Source organism: Doryrhamphus excisus, linkage group LG4 (genome assembly GCF_037039965.1).
Source record: "Doryrhamphus excisus strain RoL-2023G ecotype Guam linkage group LG4, RoL_Dexc_Guam_v1.1, whole genome shotgun sequence".
NCBI lineage: Eukaryota > Metazoa > Chordata > Actinopteri > Syngnathiformes > Syngnathidae > Doryrhamphus > Doryrhamphus excisus.
In genome coordinates, this window is record NC_136360.1 from 2,351,166 (window position 1) to 2,376,161 (window position 24,996).

The window sequence follows — 24,996 nt, forward strand, 5'->3', positions numbered from 1 at the left end:
CCTATTTCTGTGGACGTATCCATAGAGCTGCCTATGAATGGATGAAGCCATTTTGGATAGAGACTACGCACCGTCTCCCACGGGGTCAGCGTAGGGCAAACTGAAGCGGGCGAGGTCGATCATGCGGTTGGGCAGGTTGATGTAGAAGCGGCCCACCGTTGTCTCCAGGTTGCTGAGCTGGTTGAGCACCATCATGCTACCCTTCACTACAGGCATCATGGGAGCACCAGCTGATCCAAACGAGGAAGCCAAGGGAAAACGGTCAACACCGTACTTAACAGAATTCTGCTCCGCCAGGTCCCGCAAGAAGGCCAGCTCCTTCAGACCTGTTATTCCCTCTGCAACGAGAGAGGAGAGGACAGATCATGTTATATGTAAATTTACATCATCTAGATGCAGTGAACCGGGAGAATAGAGGTGTTGGGTGGGTTTTTGCTATGCTAATGTCAACTGACATGTTACTAGTACAACATCTTTAACTCAAGAAGCTTAGGAAGTGACATGTGAACACACGGATTCAAGCTTTAGAGGGTCGTTCAAAGAAGCAGGGACCCTGCAACCAACTGGAACAGCTGTCACAACTGGGAAGGAAAGCATGCTGGGTTGCCATGTGTAGCAATGTCAAATCAGCACAAAGGGAGAATAATTTTCCCCTTTTCATGAAAAAAAGGTAAAGAACATAATTATGTTCAATAGAAAAAATATTTGTGTTAATATTTTTGGACTTACATTATTTATTGTACAACAGAAATTACCCCACTTTTCATATTTCATTTTTGTTGAACAAATTAAGGTCGAGTGGTTAGCGCGCAGAACTCACAGCTCGGAGACCAGGGTTCAATCCCACCCTCGGCCATCTCTGTGTGGAGTTTGCATGTTCCTCCCACATTCCAAAAACATGCTAGGTTAATTGGCGACTCCAAATTGTCCATAGGTATGAATGTGAGTGTGAATGGTTGTTTGTCTATATGTGCCCTGTGATTGGCTGGCCACCAGTCCAGGGTGTACCCCGCCTCTCGCTCGAAGACAGCTGGGATAGGCTCCAGCACCCCCGTGACCCTCATGAGGAAAAAGCGGTAGAAAATGAATGAATAAATGAACAAATTAAAGTCGAGTGGTTAGCGCGCAGACCTCACAGCTAGGAGACCAGGGTTCAATCCCACCCTCGGCCATCTCTGTGTGGAGTTTGCATGTTCTCCCTGTGCATGCGTGGGTTTTCTCCGGGTACTCCGGTTTCCTCCCACATTCCAAAAACATGCTAGGTTAATTAGCGACTCCAAATTGTCCATAGGTATGAATGTGAGTGTGAATGGTTGTTTGTCTATATGTGCCCTGTGATTGGCTGGCCACCAGTCCAGGGTGTACCCCGCCTCTCGCCCCAAGACAGCTGGGATAGGCTCCAGCTTTCGTAATCCGACATTTGGTTTGCATGATACCAAAAAGTGGGCTACACGGTGGCACGGCGTGGTTAGCGTGCAGGCCACACAGCTAGAAGACCTCAGTTCGATTCCACCCTTGGGCATCTCTGTGCGGAGTTTGCATGTTCTCCCCGTGCATGCGTGGGTTTTCTCCGGGTACTCCGGTTTCCTCCCACATTCCAAAAACATGCTAGGTTAATTGGCGACTCCAAATTGTCCATAGGTATGAATGTGAGTGTGAATGGTTGTTTGTCTATATGTGCCCTGTGATCCAGGGTGTACCCCGCCTCTTGCTCGAAGACAGCTGGGATAGGCTCCAGCACCCTCTGCGACCCTTGTGAGGATAAGCGGTAAAAAATGAATGAATGAACGAATGAACAAATTAATAACAAAAACCAAGGTACCAGATAATTATTGGGTTTTTAGACATTAGCCAACTCTTAGTATGCAAGAACATCAACAGAACAACCTTTGTTTTCCAATACATGATGCAAATAAAACACAGAGGATGATAGATTTTTGCTTCCTTTTCATCCTGGAGCTCTTTAAATTGGCAAGGTCCTCTGTCAGGCACACACACACACACACACACACACACACACACACACACAATGAGACATGCGTCCTTTGAAGTCTCCATCGCTCCCCTCTTAGATCTACCTAATTTCCATTCTCAGGGTGCAAAAATGATTTGTTTGCTAATGCATGCAGTGTATGTGTGTTGCAGGGAGAGGAAGGACGTAGAAGGGCTGCACGCACCGACAAGGACAATAAAATAGGAGAAGGAATCAGGCACAAGCAAAACAAAAAAAGGCCTTTGAGGTGTGTGAACACGTCTCTAACCTCCAGCCCCCCCCCCCCCCCCCCACACACACACACACAGAACATGGAGAAGCATATTTAATGTGCACTAACAACTGCGTTACAACGACCGTATGCACATCACGCAGCAAAGCGTTGGGTACATGTATCAATACTTCATCATTTTTGACACCTATTACATATTACATGTATTATTTTATGACAGCTAATTCTAATCCTGAACTGCTGCACGGAGAAAGGTGAAAATTTGGCAAAACGTGCACCCCTACTGTGTGGCCTATGCTAATACTTTGGTGACATATTCACCACATGATGGCACTGTTACTAAGCTGCAAAGTTTGATCCCATGAGTGACATTGACTTAACATTGCTCACACAACTCAGCTTAGCTGAATCACTGTGATAATTTGGACTGACGGGCGGCACGGCGGTCGAGTGCTTAGCGCGCAGACCTCACGGCTACGAGACCAGGGTTCAATTCCACTATATCCATGCAGTGTTGAGGTCAATGTGTTGTGTCATTACCGATAGCTAGTGACCAGAATATTATATACGACTTGTCTTTTAATATTTTTGGACTAATAATAAGCCAGGCTGCACGGTGGTCGAGTGGTTAGCATGCAGACCTCACAGCTAGGACACCCGAGTTCAATCCCACTCTCGGCCATCTCTGTGTGGTGTTTGCATGTTCTCCCCGTGCATGCGTGGGTTTTCTCCGGGTACTCCGGTTTTCCTCCCACATTCCAAAAACATGCTAGTTTAATTGCCGACTCCAAATTGTCCATAGGTATGAATGTGAGTGTGAATGGTTGTTTGTCTATATGTGCCCTGTGATTGGTTAGCGACCAGTCCGGGGTGTACCCCGCCTCTCGCCAGAAGACAGCTGGGATAGGCTCCAGCACCCCCCGCAACCGTCGTGAGGAAAAAGCAGTAGAAAATGAATGAATGAATTTGGACTGACAAGCACGTACGGTATCAAGATTGGATGAAAAATACTAGCATCTCCACCGAACGACTACTACTACTACTTATCAATTGTGACTAGTTGAGTCAATGAAATCTTACCGTTCATGAGCGCGTAGGTAAGAATCATGACAGAATTGTTGAAGTATCTGTTCTCTTCTCTGACCACACTGAGCGTTGCTTTCTTCTCCTGCTCTGATGACTCCCGAGATGTGATGCCAGATGACAGGTAGATGATAACCATGTCCGTGGCTGGCCGAGGACAAAACCACAAATGTCAGATAAAGCATTAGAGCTTTTTTTTTTTTTTTTTGCAAAGTGAACAATCCTTGGATTCATTCCCTTACTGGTGCTTTGCTTGCTGAGGCTGCTGGTGTTTCGAAGAAGCTGGAAAGCCCTTTGGAAGCCCGCCGCATGCTGTGTGGTGCCATCAGAGGCTTTGATGTTGGAGATGAAGGTGCTCATTTTCCTCTTTGTCTCGCTGGTGGCTGGAGAGAGCAAACTCTTGTAGCACTGGTCCAGGGAGCAGGAGCGAACCATCTCTGCCACTGACAGAATGGAAATCTGGAAAGATGAAGGAGAGGGCAAATAGTGTCTCGACATGTTTGATTCATACTTTGGAATGTTTTTGTGTGGTTCAGTAAAAGGTTAGCTTGGGTACCTTATCATGTTCATCTATAGCATTCAGGATAACCAGTGCCGAGTCTCTGGCAATTTGAAGCTGAGTTTCCGTCACGGATGCTCCATGATCCACCATCACAACAATATGTTTAGACTGGGGACGTACTGCAGACACATACACAGGCCTGTAGGGGGGGGGGGGGGGACAAACAACCAGATCGGTGATCGATGTTCCATCCGTCTCCACTGCTGCATTGGGTGAAACCACTTTTAATCCAATCCACTCCACTTTATTTATATAGCACATTTTATAAAGAGTTTCCAAAGTGCTGCACAGACTAGTCAAAATAAAAAGTAATAATCCAAAACTAAAAGATCATTTAAGAAATAAAATAGTAATAGAAATAAAATATTAAAAACAAGAAACAAAGCAATAAAAGTATAAAAAATAAAAGCAATTACAATAAAAACAAAGAACTAAAAGACACAGGACCATACGACTCACTCTGAGTTAAAAGCCAGAGAATAAAAGTGGGTTTTAAGACGAGACTTCAAGACAAGGGCCTCAAATCAAATCCTAACAATAGAAGGGGCGGAGCTAGGAATGGGCCGGTTACCGGTTTCAAGGTATACTCCATCATACCATCCTACGGTATCATAGAAACTATATTTTTTATATTATTTTTGCAATATTTATTATGTGGTTTAATTGAGTGTGTCACCCTTTGTGCACAGAGCAGCTGGATGGGGGCCAAGGGATCTGAAAAGCTAGAGGTGGTAAGCTTCAGTGTGTGTGGTCTTTGAGGACAATAACACAGGGTGGACTTTGGGTGTACTCACAAAGCCTCATTCACACTCAAAGCAAGCCAAGGAAGGCAATTTTACTCCTAGATGTGTGCCAGTTCACTAGTTCAAACAGAAACAAAACCAAAATACGTGATTAAAAAACTGTAAAAGCTAAGTTTTTTTTCCAAGTATGTGTGAAAAATGCATATGAGGGGAGAAGATGGAAATGAAAGAGACGTCTTTCAGTGCTACTCAAATAAAACCCACAACAGTGGAAGTGTGAAATTCCGTCGGCCTTAGTGGTACGGAGCCACATTCCTGCCAAGGGCATGTGTGGCCGAGGAGCATGCCGCCAACATGCTGCCTGGGCCCCCCCACAGCAACTGGCATAGAGGTGAATGGGTGAGGATGATGGGAAAGGGAGGGGGTGCGGTTGTTAGAGGCGATGAAGCGGAGGAAGAGAAAGGATGGTTGACTGTGAAAAAGAAGGGTACAGAATTAAGTGTAGATGTCAGGGGGTGGGACAAGGAGGGGCAATTAGGATGCAAAGGTGGAAGGGATGACATAATGAGGAGTGAGTAAGGAGTTTCAGGGTGAAAATGAGGCAGTGGGGAGGAAGAGACGGCTAAGTATGGCCGAACACAGCCTTTCTGGACAGAAAAGTGTTTGGATGACTTACAGTAAAGGATGCTAAAAATGGTAACACTAGCATGCTAACACCTAGCATAACAGCTTTAAGTGTTTCTATAAATGTATACCTCTAAAAATGTTAAAAATGGTAAACAAAAAATTGTTAGCATGCTAATAATTAGCATGGTAGCAATAAGGGTCTGCTTAAGTTCATATTCATGAAAATAGCAAAAACGGCAGGCTAATATTTGCATGCTAGCAATGCTAACAAGCTAATGTTAGCTAACACTAGCATGCTAACACCTAGCATAACAGCTTTAAGTGTTTCTATAAATGTATACCTCTAAAAATGTTAAAAATGGTAAACAAAAAAATTATAATGTTAGCATGCTAACAATTAGCATGGTTGCAATAAGGGTCTGCTTAAGTTCATATTTAGGAAAATAGCAAAAAACGGTAGGCTAATATTAGCATGCTAGCAACGCTAACAAGCTAATGTTAGCATGCTAGCAACGCTAACAAGCTAATGTTAGCATGCTAGCAATGCTAACAAGCTAATGTTAGCATGCTAGCAATGCTAACAAGCTAATGTTAGCATGCTAGCAACGCTAACAAGCTAATGTTAGCATGCTAGCAACGCTAACAAGCTAATGTTAGCATGCTAGCAACGCTAACAAGCTAATGTTAGCATGCTAGCAACGCTAACAAGCTAATGTTAGCATGCTAGCAACGCTAACAAGCTAATGTTAGCATGCTAGCAATGCTAACAAGCTAATGTTAGCATGATAGCAATGCTAACAAGCTAATGTTAGCATGCTAGCAATGCTAACAAGCTAATGCTAGCATGCTAGCAACGCTAATAAGCTAATGTTAGCATGCTAGCAATGCTAACAAGCTAATGTTAGCATGCTAGCAACGCTAACAAGCTAATGTTAGCATGCTAACAACGCTAACAAGCTAATGTTAGCATGCTAACAACTAGTATGATAGTGCAAGGTGTGTTTATATATGTGTCTGCCTATGAAAAGGTAATTATACCAACAAGCTAATGTTAACAAGTGTTAACAAGTACACTTATACACTCCACATCTAGTGTGAAGTGTATAAGTGTCTACTTACGAAAACTACAAAAAATGTTGCTAAGCTAATGTTAGCAAACTTAGGAAAGTTTGTGTTCTACCTGCTGCGATGCTCATAAGTTCCTTTACAGTGGAATTTGTGGGCTGGGAAGAGAGTGAAGATCCCCTCCTCTGAGCTGAAGTACTGCCACTTAATGCCTGGGTTGGACTTCAGGTTGTCGGCCAAAACTGCAGAAAGGATACAAGGACAATTTTGACAGTGATGATTCCATACAGAAAAAGACACTTACGCATTCAATTACTTTTGCCAAAAGTTGGACATGAACTACATTAAATATACATGACTTTCCAACACCGAGTCAAATTCAAAAGTGACCAAGCAAAGTACTCTGGTTCTGGATGCATGTCACTGCTGTGGGTGCAGGCCAAGCTGAGCCAACAACGTTAACTCTACTCTCTGAGCTTAACTGTATTTGCTCTGCACTAACTGAATTTTATTAGGTCACAAAGTCAACAGAATATCCTCACACAGACCCCATCACAAAGTTAGCAACTTCCTTGCTGCTCGGAGCAACACAACGCAACCTTTCACACACACACACACACACACACACACGGGGAGGAGTGGTTCTGCACAATTACAGTTTTTGGGCTTGCACCAGGAAAACTACAGCAAAGAGGTCAGAATAATAATAATAATCACAATAAGACTGGTCTCATTAAAATACACGTACAAGTTCATCTTTCTCACTGGTAATGTTTTTTCATAAAACCCTGAGATTCCATACTTTAGTGGTCCTTGAAGGCACCATGGTTGTGTGCAGAGACATAAACACTTTGATTATTACATTAATTGTCGAGTACCTGTACATTTCATCATTTAAATGGGTTTAAGAAGAGTGTGAGGCATATTTAGGGTTTAAACCTGGTTTGTATCACAGGTTTACTTTTATTGGCAATGTGATGCAAAACCAGAAAGCCTTTATAGGGAGAGAGAGAGTGAGCTGTGTGTCGTAAATACTTGCTGGTGGTCTCGGACGTAAAGTGGCGATTGACTGTATGTGCCAAAATAATCCATCTTGTTTTATTTTCCATTCAGTTATAACATTGTTGCTACAGAAAGAGAGCCTCAGTAGTAACAATGTTCATATTCAGATTAATAAACTGTCAAATTTGCATAACTGGCTATGAAACATTTGCAATAAAGTGAGTAAAAAAAACATGAAAAGAAAAACAATTATAACTTTAGCTGATAAACACCTAACATTACATGCATGTATTTTTTCTGGGGTGGGAACTTGTAATTAGTGATGACAAACGATTCACAAATCACGGTTGAATGTTCAGAGGTATTTCTGCTATCTTCATAGGCCATCAAAACAACACATTCACGCCGTCTTCACTTAGTGTCTTCTCTGCCATCATCCCTCATGGGTCATTGCCTTTACGCTCCAGCAGCTTATTTAGACCAGGCTGAGACAAATGGCAGAAAATGAATATGTTGAGAGAAGGAGGGTCAAGGAGACCACAGCGCTTGGAACACGGAGCGTAAGGATGAATAAATTGAGCGTGGTGTGGGAGGCTTATGAGGAAATAGGCAACCCAGCTCTGACGATTAGAAGAGAAACGCTGTGGCAGAGAAGAAACATACTGTATGTTTAAAAATGTGATAAAAGTGGGCACTATGGGAAATTCAGCAATTTTTTTGTTTTTCCACACTGGGCAATGTAGGTTTGGATATTTGAAGTGATGTTGTCGTTGACTAATATTTAATTAACTGTGAAAAACACCAGCTGCACAGGGGGCAAGTGGTTAGCGCGCAGGCTACACAGCTAGGAGATCTGAGTTCGATTCCAACTTCGGCCATCTCTGTGTGGAGTTTGCATGTTCTCCCCGTGCATGTGTGGGTTTTCTCCAGGTACTCCGGTTAATTGGCGATTCCAAATTGTCCATAGGTATGAATGTGAGTGTGAATGGTTGTTTGTCTATATGTGCCCTGTGATTGGCTGGCCACCAGTCCAGGGTGTACCCCGCCTCTCGCTCGAAGACAGCTGGGATAGGCTCCAGCACCCCTGTGACCCTCATGAGGATAAGCGGTAGAAAATGAATGAATGTGAATAACATGAGCTGCACGGGGAACAAGTGGTTAGCGTGCAGGCCACACAGCTAGGAGATCTGAGTTCGATTCCACCATCAGCCATCTCCGTGTGGAGTTTGCATGTTCTCTCTGTGCATGTGTGGGTTTTCTCCGGGTACTCCGGTTTCCTCCCACATTCCAAAAACATGCTAGGTTAATTGGCGACTCCAAATTGTCCGTAGGTATGAATGTGAGTGTGAATGGTTGTTTGACTATATGTGCCATGTGATTGGCTGGCCACCAGTCTAGGGTGTGCCCACCTTGTTGCCTGAAGACAACTGTGATAGGCTCCAGCACACCCAGAAAATAAATGAATGTGGAAAAACATGCAAAAAATAAGAAACACGTTTACCTGAATGCACTATTTCGGCATTTCAAACCAACATCAACAGCAAATATTAAGACTGGCTCAAATCATAAATTGAGAGCATCTTCAAAGACAAAAAGGTGTATTTGATCTGCGGCTGCAAAAAAAAGTGATTTCAGATGAACAGCATCGAACATACGAGGAAAGCCGAACGTATAAAAAAAAAACATCCACTCTGACACATACAGCTCATTATTTCTATCACGACTGATGTCGTCTACATTTCCATATACCCCACGATTAAAGAAAACACACGTTGTTGAGAAGGAGGCACACTCCTGCAAGGGAACTGTCAGATGTGACGAACAAACCTGAGTTGAGGTCTCGTCCGGGGTTGAATGCTCGGCTGTTGACGGTGGGTGAGAGTCTGTCGCAGCAGATGGTCTTGGACACATTGGCGTTGAAATTTCCATCAAACCTTAAAAAGAAGCACAAACAAGGCACATCATTTAAGAATTTCTGGAAGACATCCAAACCCCATTGGTTGGCAGAGCAGTTCTGGTTTCTTTCTCAGCACCAACAGGTTTACTACTCCAGACTTTTACATCCAATAAAACACAACTCACAGGTCTCGCATGCACCTTTAACTTTGTGCTAATGTACATCTGTTAGTATTTCAACATCGCTATTGGCATAGTCGTAAAAAAAACTAAATCTGTTTGTTATGAAACAAATGAAATTAAAGAAAACATCTGGTAAAAAGTTATTTTAATTTAAGCCACATTCATCTGTTGCCCAGACTTTGTATTAAAAGGAGGATTTATGACTCGTGAATAACATTTTCCATGGAAAACGGCCCAAAATGTGTTTTTACCCAACAAAACTATGTTTCCGGAAAACATCTGACTAACTAGTGTTGAAGAAAAGACTTCTTTATGTCGTCGAATTATTTAAATCACGTATCACAAGTCTCAAAATACGGCTTCATATCCTTCCTTGTGCACTTAGTAGTACATATATACATTGATGGATTTGAAGCAGTGTATAGAGCGGCCGACAGCAGCTCCTGTGTCAATGTTCACTGAATGGCTGTGTTCGAAACAGCATACTTACTACTACATACTTCCATGCCCATACTATCCACACTCCATACTGCATACCCAATCCATCAGACAGTATGCAAAATTGACACTACAGAGTACTACATGATAACCCACAATGCATTGCGCTCCTACCCGAGCCGAAATCGACAGGCTGAAGCTGATTTCACTTTAGCGCTAAATCCCGAGTGTGCCATTTATTTGTCCAAATACCAACCGTTTACAATTTCGTTCGGACGAATTCGGCAAAATTTAAGCTAGCTGAAGTGAGCAACACACTGGTTATTTTCACAAAATAAAACACCCCTTTACTTTTCTCATGCAAAAAAATATAGTGATAAATCACTGCTTTTACTTTGAAAACAAGAAGCGAACCAACTCGCAATATATCCTGCTTGACACCGCCGTTTGGTCCATCCTGCTGCTCAGTATTCAGCAAATGTTTTTTTTTTTCCGCGGTGACGTCACATCGCGTTGCATCCTGGGTAATTTGGGTATGAGTAGTAAGCTGATGATACATACTCAACATTTCTGGCGAATGCAGTATGCATCCGGGAACTTCTCGCATACTGCCAGTGTAGACACACCGCATACTCAAAGAGTTAGTATGAGTAGTAGGTAAGTATGCGGTTTCGAACACAGCCCATGTGTTCTATGCTATGGTAATGCTAATGGTAATAATCAGTTCACAGTTCCACATGTCCAAAAAGAGTAGGAAGAAGCAAAGCTTATTAAATCCTACCCCTCCATCTGGTACTTTTACAATCAGTAACTGTTACATTTGTTCACTTCCTGCTTTCATAATATAATTTTTTTTGTCACTTACCAAAGTAGGAGGTGATATGAGCATCCAATGCCATAATGGGTACTACAGTAAGTGTCAATATAGTGATATATATAGCACATCATGACTGGTTCAGGACTCTTCATCCTTGTATTTAGCAAACATCAACTGCTTGTATTGTTTCTTGAATTGGCTCATCGTTGTGCATTGTTTGATTTCCTTACTCAATCCATTCCATAGTTTGATTCCACATACTGAAATGCTATGGCTTTTTAACGTAGTCCTAGCATAGAAGTGTTTCAAATGTACTTCTTCCCTGAGATCATATTTCTCCTCTCTTGTAGAGAAGTATTGGATGACATTTTTAGCTAATTGGTTATTTTTAGCCTTATGTATTATTTTAGCTGTTTGAAGATGAACTATATCAGCAAGTTGAAGTATTTGTGATTTTAGAAATAAGGAGTTAGTATGTGCTCTGTAGGCGGCATTATGAATTATCCTTACTGACCTTTTTTGCAGTACATTTAGCGAGTGAAGATTGCTTTTATAGTTATTAGCCCATATTTCCACACAATAAGTAAGATATGGTAGAACCAGAGAGCAATAAAGAGTGTTATACAAATGTCACTAATTGGCAATAACAGGACATTGATGAGACAAATGCTTGAAATCATCAATCAACACATTGGAGTACCACGTGAACTTTGGCATTAAAAATGCTATGCTAGACTGGCAGACAGTCATAAGTAGGCCACATGATCTGCGACCGCCTTCTCTCTGTTCTCCATGTCCGAAAGAAGGCATGGAGGGTAAGGAGCCAAAACAGCACGGGCATGAGGGGACGCTGTAGCAGTCATTGGTAAAGACGCCAATGGGGGCAGCGATCCGTCCATGAGCACATGCACACCTACAAGTGTTAAGGAGGTGACAACAACAGAACTGGATTTCAAATCAGGACATCTTAAACCACTGCACACATGGTTCATCCTAATTACAGAAGTGACCTTTTTAACAATTATTTTAATGGTTTTGCGTGTAAAAAAAAAAAAATGCTTTCCAGAGGACATCTCTGGAATTAAGGGCTGACAAATAGGGGAGGGAGGTATGCAGAGCAGCAGCCTGTTCTGCACTGCACCACGGCTGCAAAGCTTTGATCCTTCCACCGTTTCAGTCCGACTCACTCCCCGCCACACCAACCCCTCTGGCTTAGCAACACACACATGCACACATAAAACGCATGTGCTACACACTTATTGGCTCCCTCTGCTAGCCGACCTAGCCCTGGCCCAGTTTGATTGGCAGGTGCTGTGATGTGCAGCATGCGATTGAACTTCACTCATTTAGTGTCCCATAAGGCCAAAGTCATTACTATTCTCCTTAAATCGGGTTTGCGTAGAAGCGGTGGGCAGGACGTTCAGCAAAATGTGTGCCGGATAAAAAATACATTTGCAGCTGCTTTGAATTCCACATCAAAACGTGTGTGAACGACAAGGGAAGAGAGGGAGAGAGAGCACTGAGAGTGGGTGCTTCGATTCTGATCAGGAATTTTAATGAAGGCCGAAAAACTAAAATCTATTTTTACCCCACCAGACAAGAGCACTGAATTTTTCTAACCATTTTATTTACCAAATATAATTCAAAATTACATTGACTGCTTCAAAATCATTCTTACTTTTTTTTTTTTTTTTTTACATAAATGGATATTTTATTCATGTGCAAACCTGCATTGATTACCATACCTGCCCAAAAGGGAAATGTTCTGTATGCTCCAATTAAAAATAAGTCTGAAGTGCAAAATAGTGAGCACCAGCAACTGGCTGTCACACAAATGTAAGGATTCAGTCTGCATGTGAGTCACTGTGAGTGTTTTCAGGGGGACTAAATGGGATTCACGGCAAGAAGAGAAACAATAAAAATACTAAGGAGAACGTTCACAAAAGGGAAGAAGTCAGGTGTCACGGCGTGATAGACAAAGACAGAATGTTGCAGTCACGCTCAGCTGTTGCATTCCCTCTTCTGTTTGTATAATCCAATAGATTAAACTGTACTCACACAAGGGACTATCATGCGCCATTCAAAATCCCAGGGAGGAAATCTATACAGAGGAGGCCTGCTGTTGTGCAAAAGCCAAAGTGTAATGAATGTGAATTTGTAATCCTTCAAAGCACAGCGGCAGTGGCGTACCATTGAGGAGCCGTGTATGAAAACATATCAATGCAGTCACGATGGGATGTCAACATTCATTCATTTTCTACCGCTTTTACCTCACGAGGGTCGCAGGGGGTGCTGGAGCCTACCCCAGCTGTCTTTGGGCAAGAGGCGGGGTACACCCTGGACTGGACGCCAGCCAATCACAGGGCACATTTAGACAAACAACCATTCACACTCACATTCATACCTATGGATAATTTGGAGTCGCTAATTAACCTAGCATGTTTTTGGAATGTGGGAGGAAACCGGAGTACCCGGAGAAAACCCACGCATGCACGGGGAGAAACTCCACACAGAGATGGCCGAGGGTGGAATTGAACCCTGGTCTCCTAGCTGTGAGGTCTGCGCGCTAAACACTCGACCGCCGTGCCGCCCGGGATGTCAACATACAGGATGAAATTGATTTGATTGAGGAATATGCTGAATCACTGGTAAAATCCATTCATTCATTTTCAACCACTTATCCTCACAATGGTCACGGGGGTGCTGGAGCCTATCCCAGCTGTCTTCCGGCAAGAGGCGGGGTACACCCTAGACTGGTCTCCAGCCAATCACAGGGCACATAGAGATGTCTAAAAACCCAATAATAATGTGGTACCTTGGTTTTTGTCATTAATTTGTTCATTCATTCATTTTCTACCGCTTATCCTCACAGGGTGCTGGAGCCTATCCCAGCTGTCTTTGGGCAAGAGGCGGGGTACACCCTGGACTGGTGGCCAGCCAATCACAGGGCACATATAGACAAACAACCATTCACACTCACATTCATACCTATGGACAATTTGGAGTCGCTAATTAACCTAGCATGTTTTTGGAATGTGGGAGGAAACCGGAGTACCCGGAAAAAAAAACCCCACGCATGCACGGGGAGAACATGCAAACACCCCACAGAGATGCCTGAGGGTGGAATTGAACTTGGGTCCCCAAGCTGTGAGGCGCTAACCACTCACCCGACGTGCAGCTGGTATAATACATAAACATAGAAAAGTAATATTTTTACTTAATCCTACATGATTTGTTATTTCTTTTAGTTGAGCCCAAAGCGCTACGATCTCATTGATCGGGGCTTTTATTGCCACTTATCAATAAAAGGACTGCATGTTGACAACAAAGAAACTGCACAGTAAAAGGATAAAAGGGAAGACAGTAATAGCGGCATACAACTGAGATGTGAGTGCTGCCCGTGGTGGTCTCTGTGTGAAATTATAGCCTGCAAGTTAACTGACACGAACACATTGTGGACCTCCCATTCATTCCCCTCGGAGCTGACCTAACCGAGACATCCACGCACAGGAGCCAAATATGGAAGAAAAAAAAACCGTCACCACTGCACACAATTATGTTTTACACAGAAGGAAACACATAAAAAAATCCATATCTGACGATGCTGCATGAATCTGCAAAAAAATGAAAGCGCTTTGCCTTTTCCTCCCTTGAGCAAGATGCTTTGAAGTTTCGGGATATATATCAGTCTCTGCTCCACTTGTCCAACCTCCCCCACTGGCCTGATGAGAGCCCTCCTTTTTGCAGCTATGTTTTTCAGCCTGACTGTGTGCAATTCTGTAAAATTAAATAATTAAAAAAAAAATAATAATAAAAAAAAAAATGTTAACTATAATGATGAAAATGGTAATATTAATGATGATTATAATGATGGTAATAATGATAAAGATTATAACAATAATGATAATGATAATAATAATAATAATATTACAATGATAATAAATAACAAGGGAAACTGTTATTAATAAGCTTTTGCTTCAGCCTACTCCTTTTGGGCTTGGGATCAGATAGTTGAATACAAATGTAAATAATGGAAAGTTATATTTTGATTGATGTAAGAAATGCACTGTAATGATTCATATATTTACCCAAATAAAGGAAAAAAAATAATAATGTGAAATGTGAAAAATTAAACATATTCTTCTGTCTGTAGAAGCATACATGTAAATACTTGGCTACAGGTGGTCAGTTGTGCCTGAGGAAAAAAAGAGCCCCCCCACTTGACGGCACTGAAATGACCTTGCAGCAAGCGAAGGCTGCACTGCAAAGGCAAACATTCAATGAGCAATAACTGCTTACGGTGGCCGATAAAGGGGGAGTAAAGTATAAAGAAATGGCGAGAGGGATGAAAGGTGGTGGGGACAGCTGCACCACTGTAGATTGCACCGTGTGTGTATGAAAGGAGCTCTCCTTCTTTACTTTGCTTTCTGTCTGATGGAATCAGCAACTGGCTCGCTGCCTTGTGCCAATCTCCGTATGTGAAACTGCAACCGGTATTATTGTTGTGAAATGCTCAAAGCAGTTGCAATGGACGCCGTTCTTAAAAGTTGTCCAAACAATCCCCATTTAGACGAGATAAGGGACGCTTTTTGATATGGATAAGAAATAATACTCACTCCATCATCGATGTTGGAATGGAGCAGCAGTCCTGTATTGCAGTGAGTGGAGAGGTGAGATGGGCGGTGTACGAGGCTTCTACCACCTGTTTGTTCCTGTTCACCACATCCAGGTAGCGGTTAAACTTCTCCCGAATCTTCTTGGCCAGCTGCACGAAAAGGGAAGACACAGTCGTGTTACAAACCACAACAAGAAAGCGCAACGTTTATTTATAAACGACATAGATATTTTATATGTACAATGTTAAAACACACACACCTTAAATAAATAACCCCTTCATCATGTTCCCTATTGTGTTGTCAAATTGCAGTTGTAGGTGTAGCTCCAGTGGTGTGTTTTTCATTTGTTGCTTGCAGGTTTTTTACGACGCCGCGGTTAACTTCTTTTTACACTCGCATGATAAGAATGTGAAAATACAGGATGCATTAAGTTGCCGTGCCCTCAGCAAGAATCCCTTTCTACTTCATTAAGTGCAACGTTTCCATGTGCAATTGAATCTTCAATTGCAGTGTTGCAACGACCTTCTCACTGGGTTCTCTAAACTGAGCTGCAGTGCATCCAGAATGGTGCTGCTGGAGTCCTGACTAAAACCAGAACATACTACGAGCACATTAGCTCAGTGCTCAAGTCTCTTCATGGGCTTCCTGTTGCTCAGAGAACAGCCCTGCTTATGTATATTAAGTCTTTTCCTGGTTTTCCGCCAAAGTACATCCTTGATATGTTAGAGCCATATGAACCATCTCAGGTTCTCTGATGTTCCATGACACACATGTCAAAATGTTTGGTTCTGGATGCTTACAATATGGCGTGCATCTTGTTGTGTTATTAATACAGTGTGTGTCGTTGCTGGCATCCAAAATGGCAACCGTAACGGTGAGTCAGCTATACCCATGAAATATACAAACAAATACCAATGTGAGTTTCTCATAATACATTGCATCTTAACAAAGAGCTGCATACAAAATGTGAAAAAGGATTAATGATGCTAACCAAGGTTTTTTTTTTGGGTTGCAGTTTGTTAACCAAGTAAAGAGAAGGCAGGGTATAAAAAATGGGGTTCAAACTTGCAGTTGAATTTATTCTGGTGTGTGAATTAAAAATAACACTACTGTAAATAACACCACAGAAGAGGTCTTTACTTCCACAGCAACTGGAGCCCTTTGTTCAAGTCCCATAATGACCAGCACCTGCAAAAGTGCTGTGATCCCAAAAGAGGAACCATAAACTGCACTGTGACCCACTGACCGCTTTGCACACCTAATCAGACCAGCATTAAATCGTTCTGGATTTTAAAGGCCGACAATGACTTCCACTGTACCACAAATACTAAAGTTCCTGGGATGTGCACTCACACATGGACAATAAAGTCAACAGAAAAATGTGTTATACTAACACACAATACTGTCTGTACTTGGCAACATGGCAATTAGTGGTAATGAAGTTGCTATAAAACAAGAAAAATGGGCCAGTGTTCAGCTGGGTGTGTTTCCCCTGATTGTGGGGGAGGGAAAGACTGGTAGAGAAAGTAAAATCCACTTTTAACAGACTGACTTAAGAGAAACCAGAAACTTTGAGCATGCAACATTTGACCTTGGGTTACAATTTGATGAACCCGAGCAGTGTGCAAGGATTGCGACACCCAGGGTTTGGTGCGGCCACACACCGGTGTTGGGTGCGGGGTACACAGACGTCTCAGGCTGAGGATTTTTATGACCGCCAGACAGCTCTGAAGCATCGCCACTGGCAGCAGTCCTTACGGCGACACTAACTCCTATTTTGGATCGCAGGGTTGAGGTTAATACAGGGACGAGCGGGCCTACGACGACAACTGCAATACCGCTGTAGGACACAGATATTTTTTTGTTTGTTTTTTAGAGTTTCATCTATTTCTCGACATTGCATGCTGTGTGTCTGCGAGTGAGAGAAACAATGTAGCGTTAATCAATAAACATACACACATGTTATGTTATGCAGCACGGCGGTCTCGTGGTTAGCGCGCAGACCTCACAGCTAGGAGACCAGGGTTCAATTCCACCCTCGGCCATCTCTGTGTGGAGTTTGCATGTTCTGCCCGTGCATGCATGGGTTTTCTCCGGGTACTCCGGTTTCCTCCCACATTCCAAAAACATGCTAGGTTAATTAGCGACTCCAAATTGTCCATAGGTATGAATATGAGTGTGAATGGTTGTTTGTCTATATGTGCCCTGTGATTGGCTGGCGACCAGTCCAGGGTGTACCCCGCCTCTCGCCCGAAGACAGCTGGGATAGGCTCCAGCACCCCCGCGGCCCTCGTGAGGAAAAAGCGGTAGAAAATGAATGAATGAATGTTATGTTATATATTATATATTAGGGGTGCATGATATGAGTAGGACCATATAAAATCTGAATTTTTTTCCCATGTAAATATTTTACATTTTACATGTTTTACACTTATTTTGTCACCATAATGTGTCAACTTTTGCAAAATGTCTGCTAATTAAATGCAAAAATTCTGCCTCCCGGACTTCTTTCTGGTAGGAGGCCTTGGGGAAGACCCCAATGTCTCTCAACCGACCTGCTGCCCCCACTCCTGACCTCGGATAAGTGAAAGAAGATGGATGAACATCATTGTTCCTTTAAGTTTTTGTGCTTGTGTTAGTGCACAGTTGTGCACGAACACCAGTACCAGTGTGTCTCCACTAGGCATGGTAAATGTATGACTGCTTTCCACCATTCACCAATGATTGATGCATATTGTACTTGCCCACAATGAAAGGTTTTATAAAGCAGCGTCATTTGTGGCAGCCAACCTTTTTTTGGCACTACCTGTTGGCCCTTGCTCAATATGCTATATATTAAACCACTGTAGGAGGGAAATCTGCATGGGTTTTCTCTGGGTACTCTGGTTTCCTCCCCCATTCCTAAAATGGAGGAGGCATGTTAGGTTAACTGGAGACTTGAAATTGTCTATAGATATGAATGTGAGGGTGAATGTGTGTGCGTCTCTATGTGCCGTGCAATTGGCTGACGACCAGTCCACGGTTTACGCCGCCTCTCGCCAAAAAAAATAGCCGGGATAGGCTCCAGCATACCCACGCGACCCTAGTGAGGATAAGCTGCATAGAAAATGGAAGCATGGATGAAAGTCTGAGCCTCTCTGCTGAGGATGCTGCCCCCGCAACCCCGAATACTGCACCAACTTCCACTCTGATACCAGAACAACAATGACGTATCGTTAGCCTGATTGTATCGGTGATCAAACTGATGCGGATTTGGTATACATAAGTATTTTGTATACGTGTCCCTGTGAAGAAGCTAAAAAATAACAGTACATTGTATCTGAACAGAATAGATTTGCCAAGTACTAACTGTGAAATACAGAGCGGTATAAAAATGTAACTAACAGCCAGCAGTTTTATGTTCATAATATCCACTCTGGCAGTGTGTATCAAGGAAGCAAAATAGACTCATAAAAACTAAAAAGCGCCAAAAAGAGAGAGTGGGGACAAATGTGTGTATATCAGCACAGAAGTTATTTTCCTGGGAAATACTTAGAAGCCAGAGTTTCGCACTCCCTCCTACTGTATGTCCACTTCAAATTTTGGCTCAAGTATACAAGCCTACTACGAGAGACGCTATCCAAGTTAGCACCTTCTGACTACGAAATGCTATGGAGTGACCGCTTGAGTGTGAGAGCCAATTTGGGATGATTGCCGAGGAGATGGAATGATTCATCGGTTGCCTCTGTTCACCAGAGGGAGCCCGAGGAGCCCAGAGCCCAGATGGAGGCTACTCTGGCTCCCTTTCCCCCCCATCAGCCTCTGAAATGAAAGGCATTGCTAGGTCGAAATGCTTGGTGGGAAGCCGTAAACTCGTATTGGTGCCCTGTGATTGGCTGGCGACCAGTCCAGAGTGTACGCCGCCTCTCGCCCAAAGACAGCTGGGATAGGGTCCAGCACCCCCGCGAGGAAAAAGCGATACAAAATGAATGAATGAATGAATTGGTACTTGTATGTCTTAGCTACATTTTTGGTGTTAAGCTACTGTGTGATGAATTTAGCACTCTTTGTTAGACGTCAACTTGAGTCAGACTGATTTTCCAATGGGTTGAAAGCTCGTTGCGACTTCATGAATACATTTGGATGCAATCAAAATCAGTTGCCTCTGTTCACCAGAGGGAGGCCGAGGAGCCCAAAGCCCAGAGCCCAGAGCCTAGATGGAGGCTAATCTGGCTCCCTTTCCCCCCCATCAGCCTCTGAAATGAAAGGCATTGCTAGGTCGAAATGCTTGGTGGGAAGCCGTTAAAGTATATATTTTTAATTTTAAACTCGTATTGGTGCCCTGTGATTGGCTGGCGACCAGTCCAGAGTGTACGCCGCCTCTCGCCCAAAGACAGCTGGGATAGGGTCCAGCACCCCCGCGAGGAAAAAGCGATACAAAATGAATGAATGAATGAATGAATTGGTACTAGTATGTCTTAGCTACATTTTTGGTGTTAAGCTACTGTGTGATGAATTTAGCACTCTTTGTTAGACGTCAACTTGAGTCAGACGGATTTTCCAATGGGTTGAAAGCTCGTTGCGACTTCATGAATACATTTGGATGCAGTCAAAATCAGTTGCCTCTGTTCACCAGAGGGAGGCTGAGGAGCCCAAAGCCGAGAGCCCAGAGCCCAGATGGAGGCTAATCTGGCTCCCTTTCCCCCCCATCAGCCTCTCCAATGAAAGGCATTGCTGGGTCGAAATGCTTGGTGGGAAGCCGTTAAAGTATATATTTTTAATTTTAAACTCGTATTGGTGCCCTGTGATTGGCTGGCGACCAGTCCAGAGTGTAGGCCGCCTCTCGCCCAAAGACAGCTGGGATAGGGTCCAGCACCCCCGCGAGGAAAAAGCGATACAAAATGAATGAATGAATGAATGAATTGGTACTTGTATGTCTTAGCTACATTTTTGGTGTTAAGCTACTGTGTGATGAATTTAGCACTCTTTGTTAGACGTCAACTTGAGTCAGACTGATTTTTCCAATGGTTCCAATTTGTTGTAAATAGAGAAAAAGCATGGCTACCACATTAATTTGAGTTGGCATTGAATTCGTAAATATGCGGCACCTGAGGGACATCATACATATTTCACACATACACCGATACAAGTGGATGTACTCTCTGACATACACACACACACACACACACACTCGGCAGTCACAGGAGAAAAGCAAACATCAACCTCACTGTTCTTGCTTGTGGCTGTTTGCCAGTCTGGTTCTTACTGTCACTCATCCATGGCCTTCGCATGCACAAGTGGAAACACAAAGCCACACATATTCATATTTGGGTATTCTGAAAATGCCGGCATACTTTTCCCCCGTCACACTTCAGTTTTGAATGCGAGTTTATCATTATCCAAACTTTTCACAGTCGCATATCCCATTAGACATCTGACTGGAAGTCATGTACCACCTACTCCCGCACACTTAAAAAACATATAATCAAACATCTTTGATATATTATTACATTTTTCAAAATACACGTCAGTCTGTGCAGTGTCACAGAAACTCATACACAAAAGTCTCAATCTGCGTCACACATGGTGTGTTCAAGGACTGCAACGCTCAATCAAACAAGACACATAAAATTTACTTACACATGCAAAATTAAAAGGTTTTCTAACATAGTCAGTGCAGCCAGTCAACAAACAAACGACGGCCTCATTTCATACAGCTTAGGAAACGCACTGATTAGTCACGGCACCATTAAGAAGACCAGCTCTCGTTCAGCACACAATGTAAAATATTGTGAAACATATTCAAGATTAAACACTTTTAATGTCATTGTCAAATTGACGTATTTGTTCATCTAAAGCACACAAATAGAACAATGAACAACTTCATGCTGTCACCTTTCTTCTGCACTCTACTACCTACTACATGAGATGTTGGAGCGTATTACGTAAATCTTAGTGTTCGGTGCTAATGTAATCAGGCCTTTTAAAATTGTTATTCACGTACCCCCTACGTCAGGGGACTCGAACCCGCGGCCCGCAGGGCACTAGTTTTAGGCCCCCGCCTTGATATGAAAGTTTAATGTTAGTGCGGCCCGCGCAAGTTTGATATGGATGCTGTATGGTATCATGTACCCAGAAAAAATTATTACGTTTGATTCATGTTCATGTTAAAGGTTAAATAACTGTTAATAGCTATCCTCCCTATCCGTGTGGAAGTGGTAAGTTTTTGGCTATTTAAGTTTAAAGGAAATAACTTGAAGGCTACCGTTTAGGTCGCTAGGTCTCTAGTTTGCGAGTTAGCATGTGTCTCAAGACCCTGCAGTTGCGCAATATGTTGTAAATAAAGAGTATAAATGTGACTATAGTCGTGTTTTGTCATGTCTACAGGGCTCTAATAATGCTTTGTTCATTTTAATCTGAAAAAAAAATTGTCTACCCACCAACTATATGTGGTTTCTTAAGTTTTTATTATTTGCAGTTTTATTATTATTATTAAATTTATTTATTACTGATTGATTGATTTTCTTTATTCTTGATTTATTTATTTTTCATCTTATTTCGTGTAGAAAAATAAAAATTAAGATATTCGAGAACAGTGGAATGTTTTATCAGAGCTTTTCTTGTAGAAAATCGGAACCAAAGCAAAGTTTATTCATTTTTCTGTTTTTAATAAATGCATTTTTTTTGTTTGTTTTTGAAAACCTGATGTGGCCCAGCCTCATCCAGATCCTAGCTCCAGTGGCCCCCAGGTAAATTGAGTTTGAGACCCCTGCCCTACGGCAATCTGCGTATGCATACCCCACTCTGGGAACCTAAGATCCACAGTATATTGCTGCACTGGTCATTTCGGAAATCCTGTCCTTTTTAAACCATCAGACTGTGTGAGACGACAGCTTTGTGCTTGTACTGCGAGCAGAGGGAGACAACACAGGAGAGTCCAAACGCAGGCACAACTTCAAAGCCAATGAGACGGTAGCAGCAGAATTTTAATAACCCTCACAATCCCAACCCTTTAACCGGATATGTGCGCGTGTGTGTGCATTGGTGTTGAAATAAACTTTGCGCTAGACAGGAATGACATACCATCCGTGGCACGAGCATGTACGAGCACCACACACACACAGGAAAGGAGAAGGGCCTTTGTTGCTCACCTGCTGGACTTCTGTCTCTCCGTTTGATGTCTTCTCGGTGTACACAAACGAATTGAAAATCCTCTGCAGAGAGACAAAGTCAAAACAAGACAGCGTGGTTAGATTTCTTAGAACTCGCTATTACTGCTTGGTGGCTCATTTTTCCTATCGACAGACATATTGGTGGTGCTCAGGCTTTTATATGATTGATATCGTTTTTCGCTTTTGATGAATGTGTTCAACTGCAACCATTGTGGCGTGGCGATCGACTCAATCAATATGAGCAAGTCATAGTTCAACATCACATGTAATTTACCTTGCATCAAACATAAAAAATCCATTCTATCCAGTATAGCCGGGCTAGATGAATGCTTTTCATGGGCAGCAGGTATGCAGGTGTTTAACTGTAAGCAACCCCAGTGCACACAAAGCCTTTAATTGCCTGGTTCCACACTGCAGCCTTTCCCTGCTGCCTGCCTGCCTGCTATAGACATAACAGAGGAGCAATTACATAGAATGCCCCATGCCAATCTAACCAGATTCCTTTCAGATGGTTACCATTTGCCATGAACCTTCTCACCCCCGGAGTTAAAAGCAACCGTGACTTGAAAATGTTAACTTCAGTCATAAGTAATTTTGGAAAGATGCACTGAATTTTTGGCATTGCTTCCACCCGCTCTTTGTGAGGAAATGTCACCTTGAAAAGCACTTAAAGAGAAAACATGAATTACCACTTTGATATACATAAATACTGCAAATAAGAGACAGAAGCATATGCAAAATCCACATATAAATGTATTTATATGTGCCATAATTAGCACACTAATTAACAAAAACATATTTGTGACATTTGTCTATCACTAATGTGAGTTACAAAGTGAGACAAAACCAACATTTTGACCAAATGCTTGCAGTGTTTACTTTACTCTCTTTCAGCATCAAAAACTGAAACAATGTACCAATACGAGTTTAACGTAAGAAACAGTACACCAGTCTGGGGTGGAGACTGTGGTCCTAATGAGGACAAGCGGGGTAAAAAAAATAGGTGGATGGGAGATACATGGTGAAATAAGTTGTGTTGTGAAAAAATAACTTTTTATTAAAACTAGCAATACTTAAAAAATGTGGAACGAAACCAAGAAAAAAAACTCCTGCTTTTGATTAGATACAAGTTAGCCATTCCCCCCCCCCCCCCCCCCCCCCCCCCGCCCCCAGTGCCTTCAGTGTTTGTTGTTGGAGCTGCTTTGTGGTTTTCACAGCTATGGAGCAGCCAGGCAGGAATGCTCTCCTCTGAAACCTGAGAGGTCTGATGTCGCAGGGCCAGTGTGGGTCCGTGGCCTCCCCTGACCCATAATCAAACACTGACTTGTGCACAGACGTTCAAAGATAGAGAAATGCTGCAGATACTTAAGACTTCCTGCGACTTTTACATAGGTTTGCACAGTACAGGAAAAATAAATGACCAGTATCCAAGTATAATAATGATATACTGCTTGTCCACATTGGGTGGTGAAACCGGAGCCTACACCAGCCGATTTCGGGTACGAGTTGGGAGTACATCCTGAACATACAAACAACCATTCATACTCAAAGTAATACCAATGTGCAAGCTGTAGTGTCCAATTCCGGTGCTCCTATCAGGCAGAAATGCTCACCACCACGGCGCCGTATTGACAAATAAAGTACAGTAGATCCCAGCGATTCGTGAGGGTAAAAGTTCAGAGTCCACCAGCAAATAGTGAGGAAATACGAGTAATTAAAACACATATAAAAATATGCGTATTACAAGACAGGGTGGCAGGGTTCTTCAGCTTCTTCTTTGGTTGTTTTTTTTTTTTTTAATCAAAATTCTCATAGAGGCGCAATTTCCATTGTAGTTTTCAGTGCAGTCTCGTTCTATGAAGAATAGAACCAAATTCTGTCTCAAAAGGGGAAGAATTTCAATACGAACGCTAAAGACAATGCCTCTGAAAATCCAGCTTTAACATCAAGCCTAAACACAAGCGATGCATTCAAACTTCTCTATTGATGACAGAGCAGCCGCTTTTGTCTCAATAGACCGCTTCTTAAATCCATTTATCTTGGGGTTAATCCGGCCACAGATGAGTGCTTCACAGGAATGAATCAACTGAAATGGGAACTGCATGACACAAAAACTAAGTCCTAGTCCCCGGGGTCTCAAACACGCGACCCGCGGGCCAAATGTGGCCCGCAGGACACTAGTTTGAGCCCCCCGCGCAAGTTTGATATGGATGCTGTATGGTATCATGTACCCAGAAAAAAATTATTACGTTTGATTAATGTTCATGTTAAAGGTTAAATAGCTGTTAATAGTTATCCTCCCTATCTGTGTGGAAGTGGTAAGTTTTCGGCTATTTAAGTTTAAAGGAAATAACTTGAAGGCTACCGTTTAGGTCGCTAGCTCTCTAGTTTGTGAGTTAGTTATGTGTCTCAAGACCCTGTAGTTGCGCAATATGTTGTAAATAAAAAAAGTATAAATGTGATTATAGTCGTGTTTTGTCATGTCTACAGGGCTCTAATAATGCTTTGTTCATTTTAATCTGAAAAAAAAAAATTGTCTACCCACCAACTATATGTGCTTTCTTAAGTTTTTATTATTTGCCGTTTTA

General features: G+C 42.6%; 1 protein-coding gene and 1 long non-coding RNA gene across 2 annotated transcripts in view; one reads left to right on the forward strand and one right to left on the reverse strand.

Annotated features, from left to right (window-relative positions):
* Positions 1–24,996, forward strand: part of LOC144898347 (uncharacterized) — an 86,414-nt gene that overhangs the window by 27,187 nt on the left and 34,231 nt on the right. The gene's annotated exons all lie outside the window — the stretch shown is intronic.
* Positions 1–24,996, reverse strand: part of cachd1 (cache domain containing 1) — a 68,733-nt gene that overhangs the window by 19,074 nt on the left and 24,663 nt on the right. Inside the window, exons 2-9 of the mRNA XM_058073793.2 lie at positions 22,388–22,450; positions 15,258–15,406; positions 9,135–9,241; positions 6,421–6,547; positions 3,865–4,009; positions 3,551–3,767; positions 3,306–3,455; positions 72–338 (exon numbers count right to left, since the gene is read on the reverse strand). Coding sequence (XP_057929776.2) covers positions 72–338; positions 3,306–3,455; positions 3,551–3,767; positions 3,865–4,009; positions 6,421–6,547; positions 9,135–9,241; positions 15,258–15,406; positions 22,388–22,450 — 1,225 coding nt within the window. The remainder of the gene's footprint in view (positions 1–71; positions 339–3,305; positions 3,456–3,550; positions 3,768–3,864; positions 4,010–6,420; positions 6,548–9,134; positions 9,242–15,257; positions 15,407–22,387; positions 22,451–24,996) is intronic.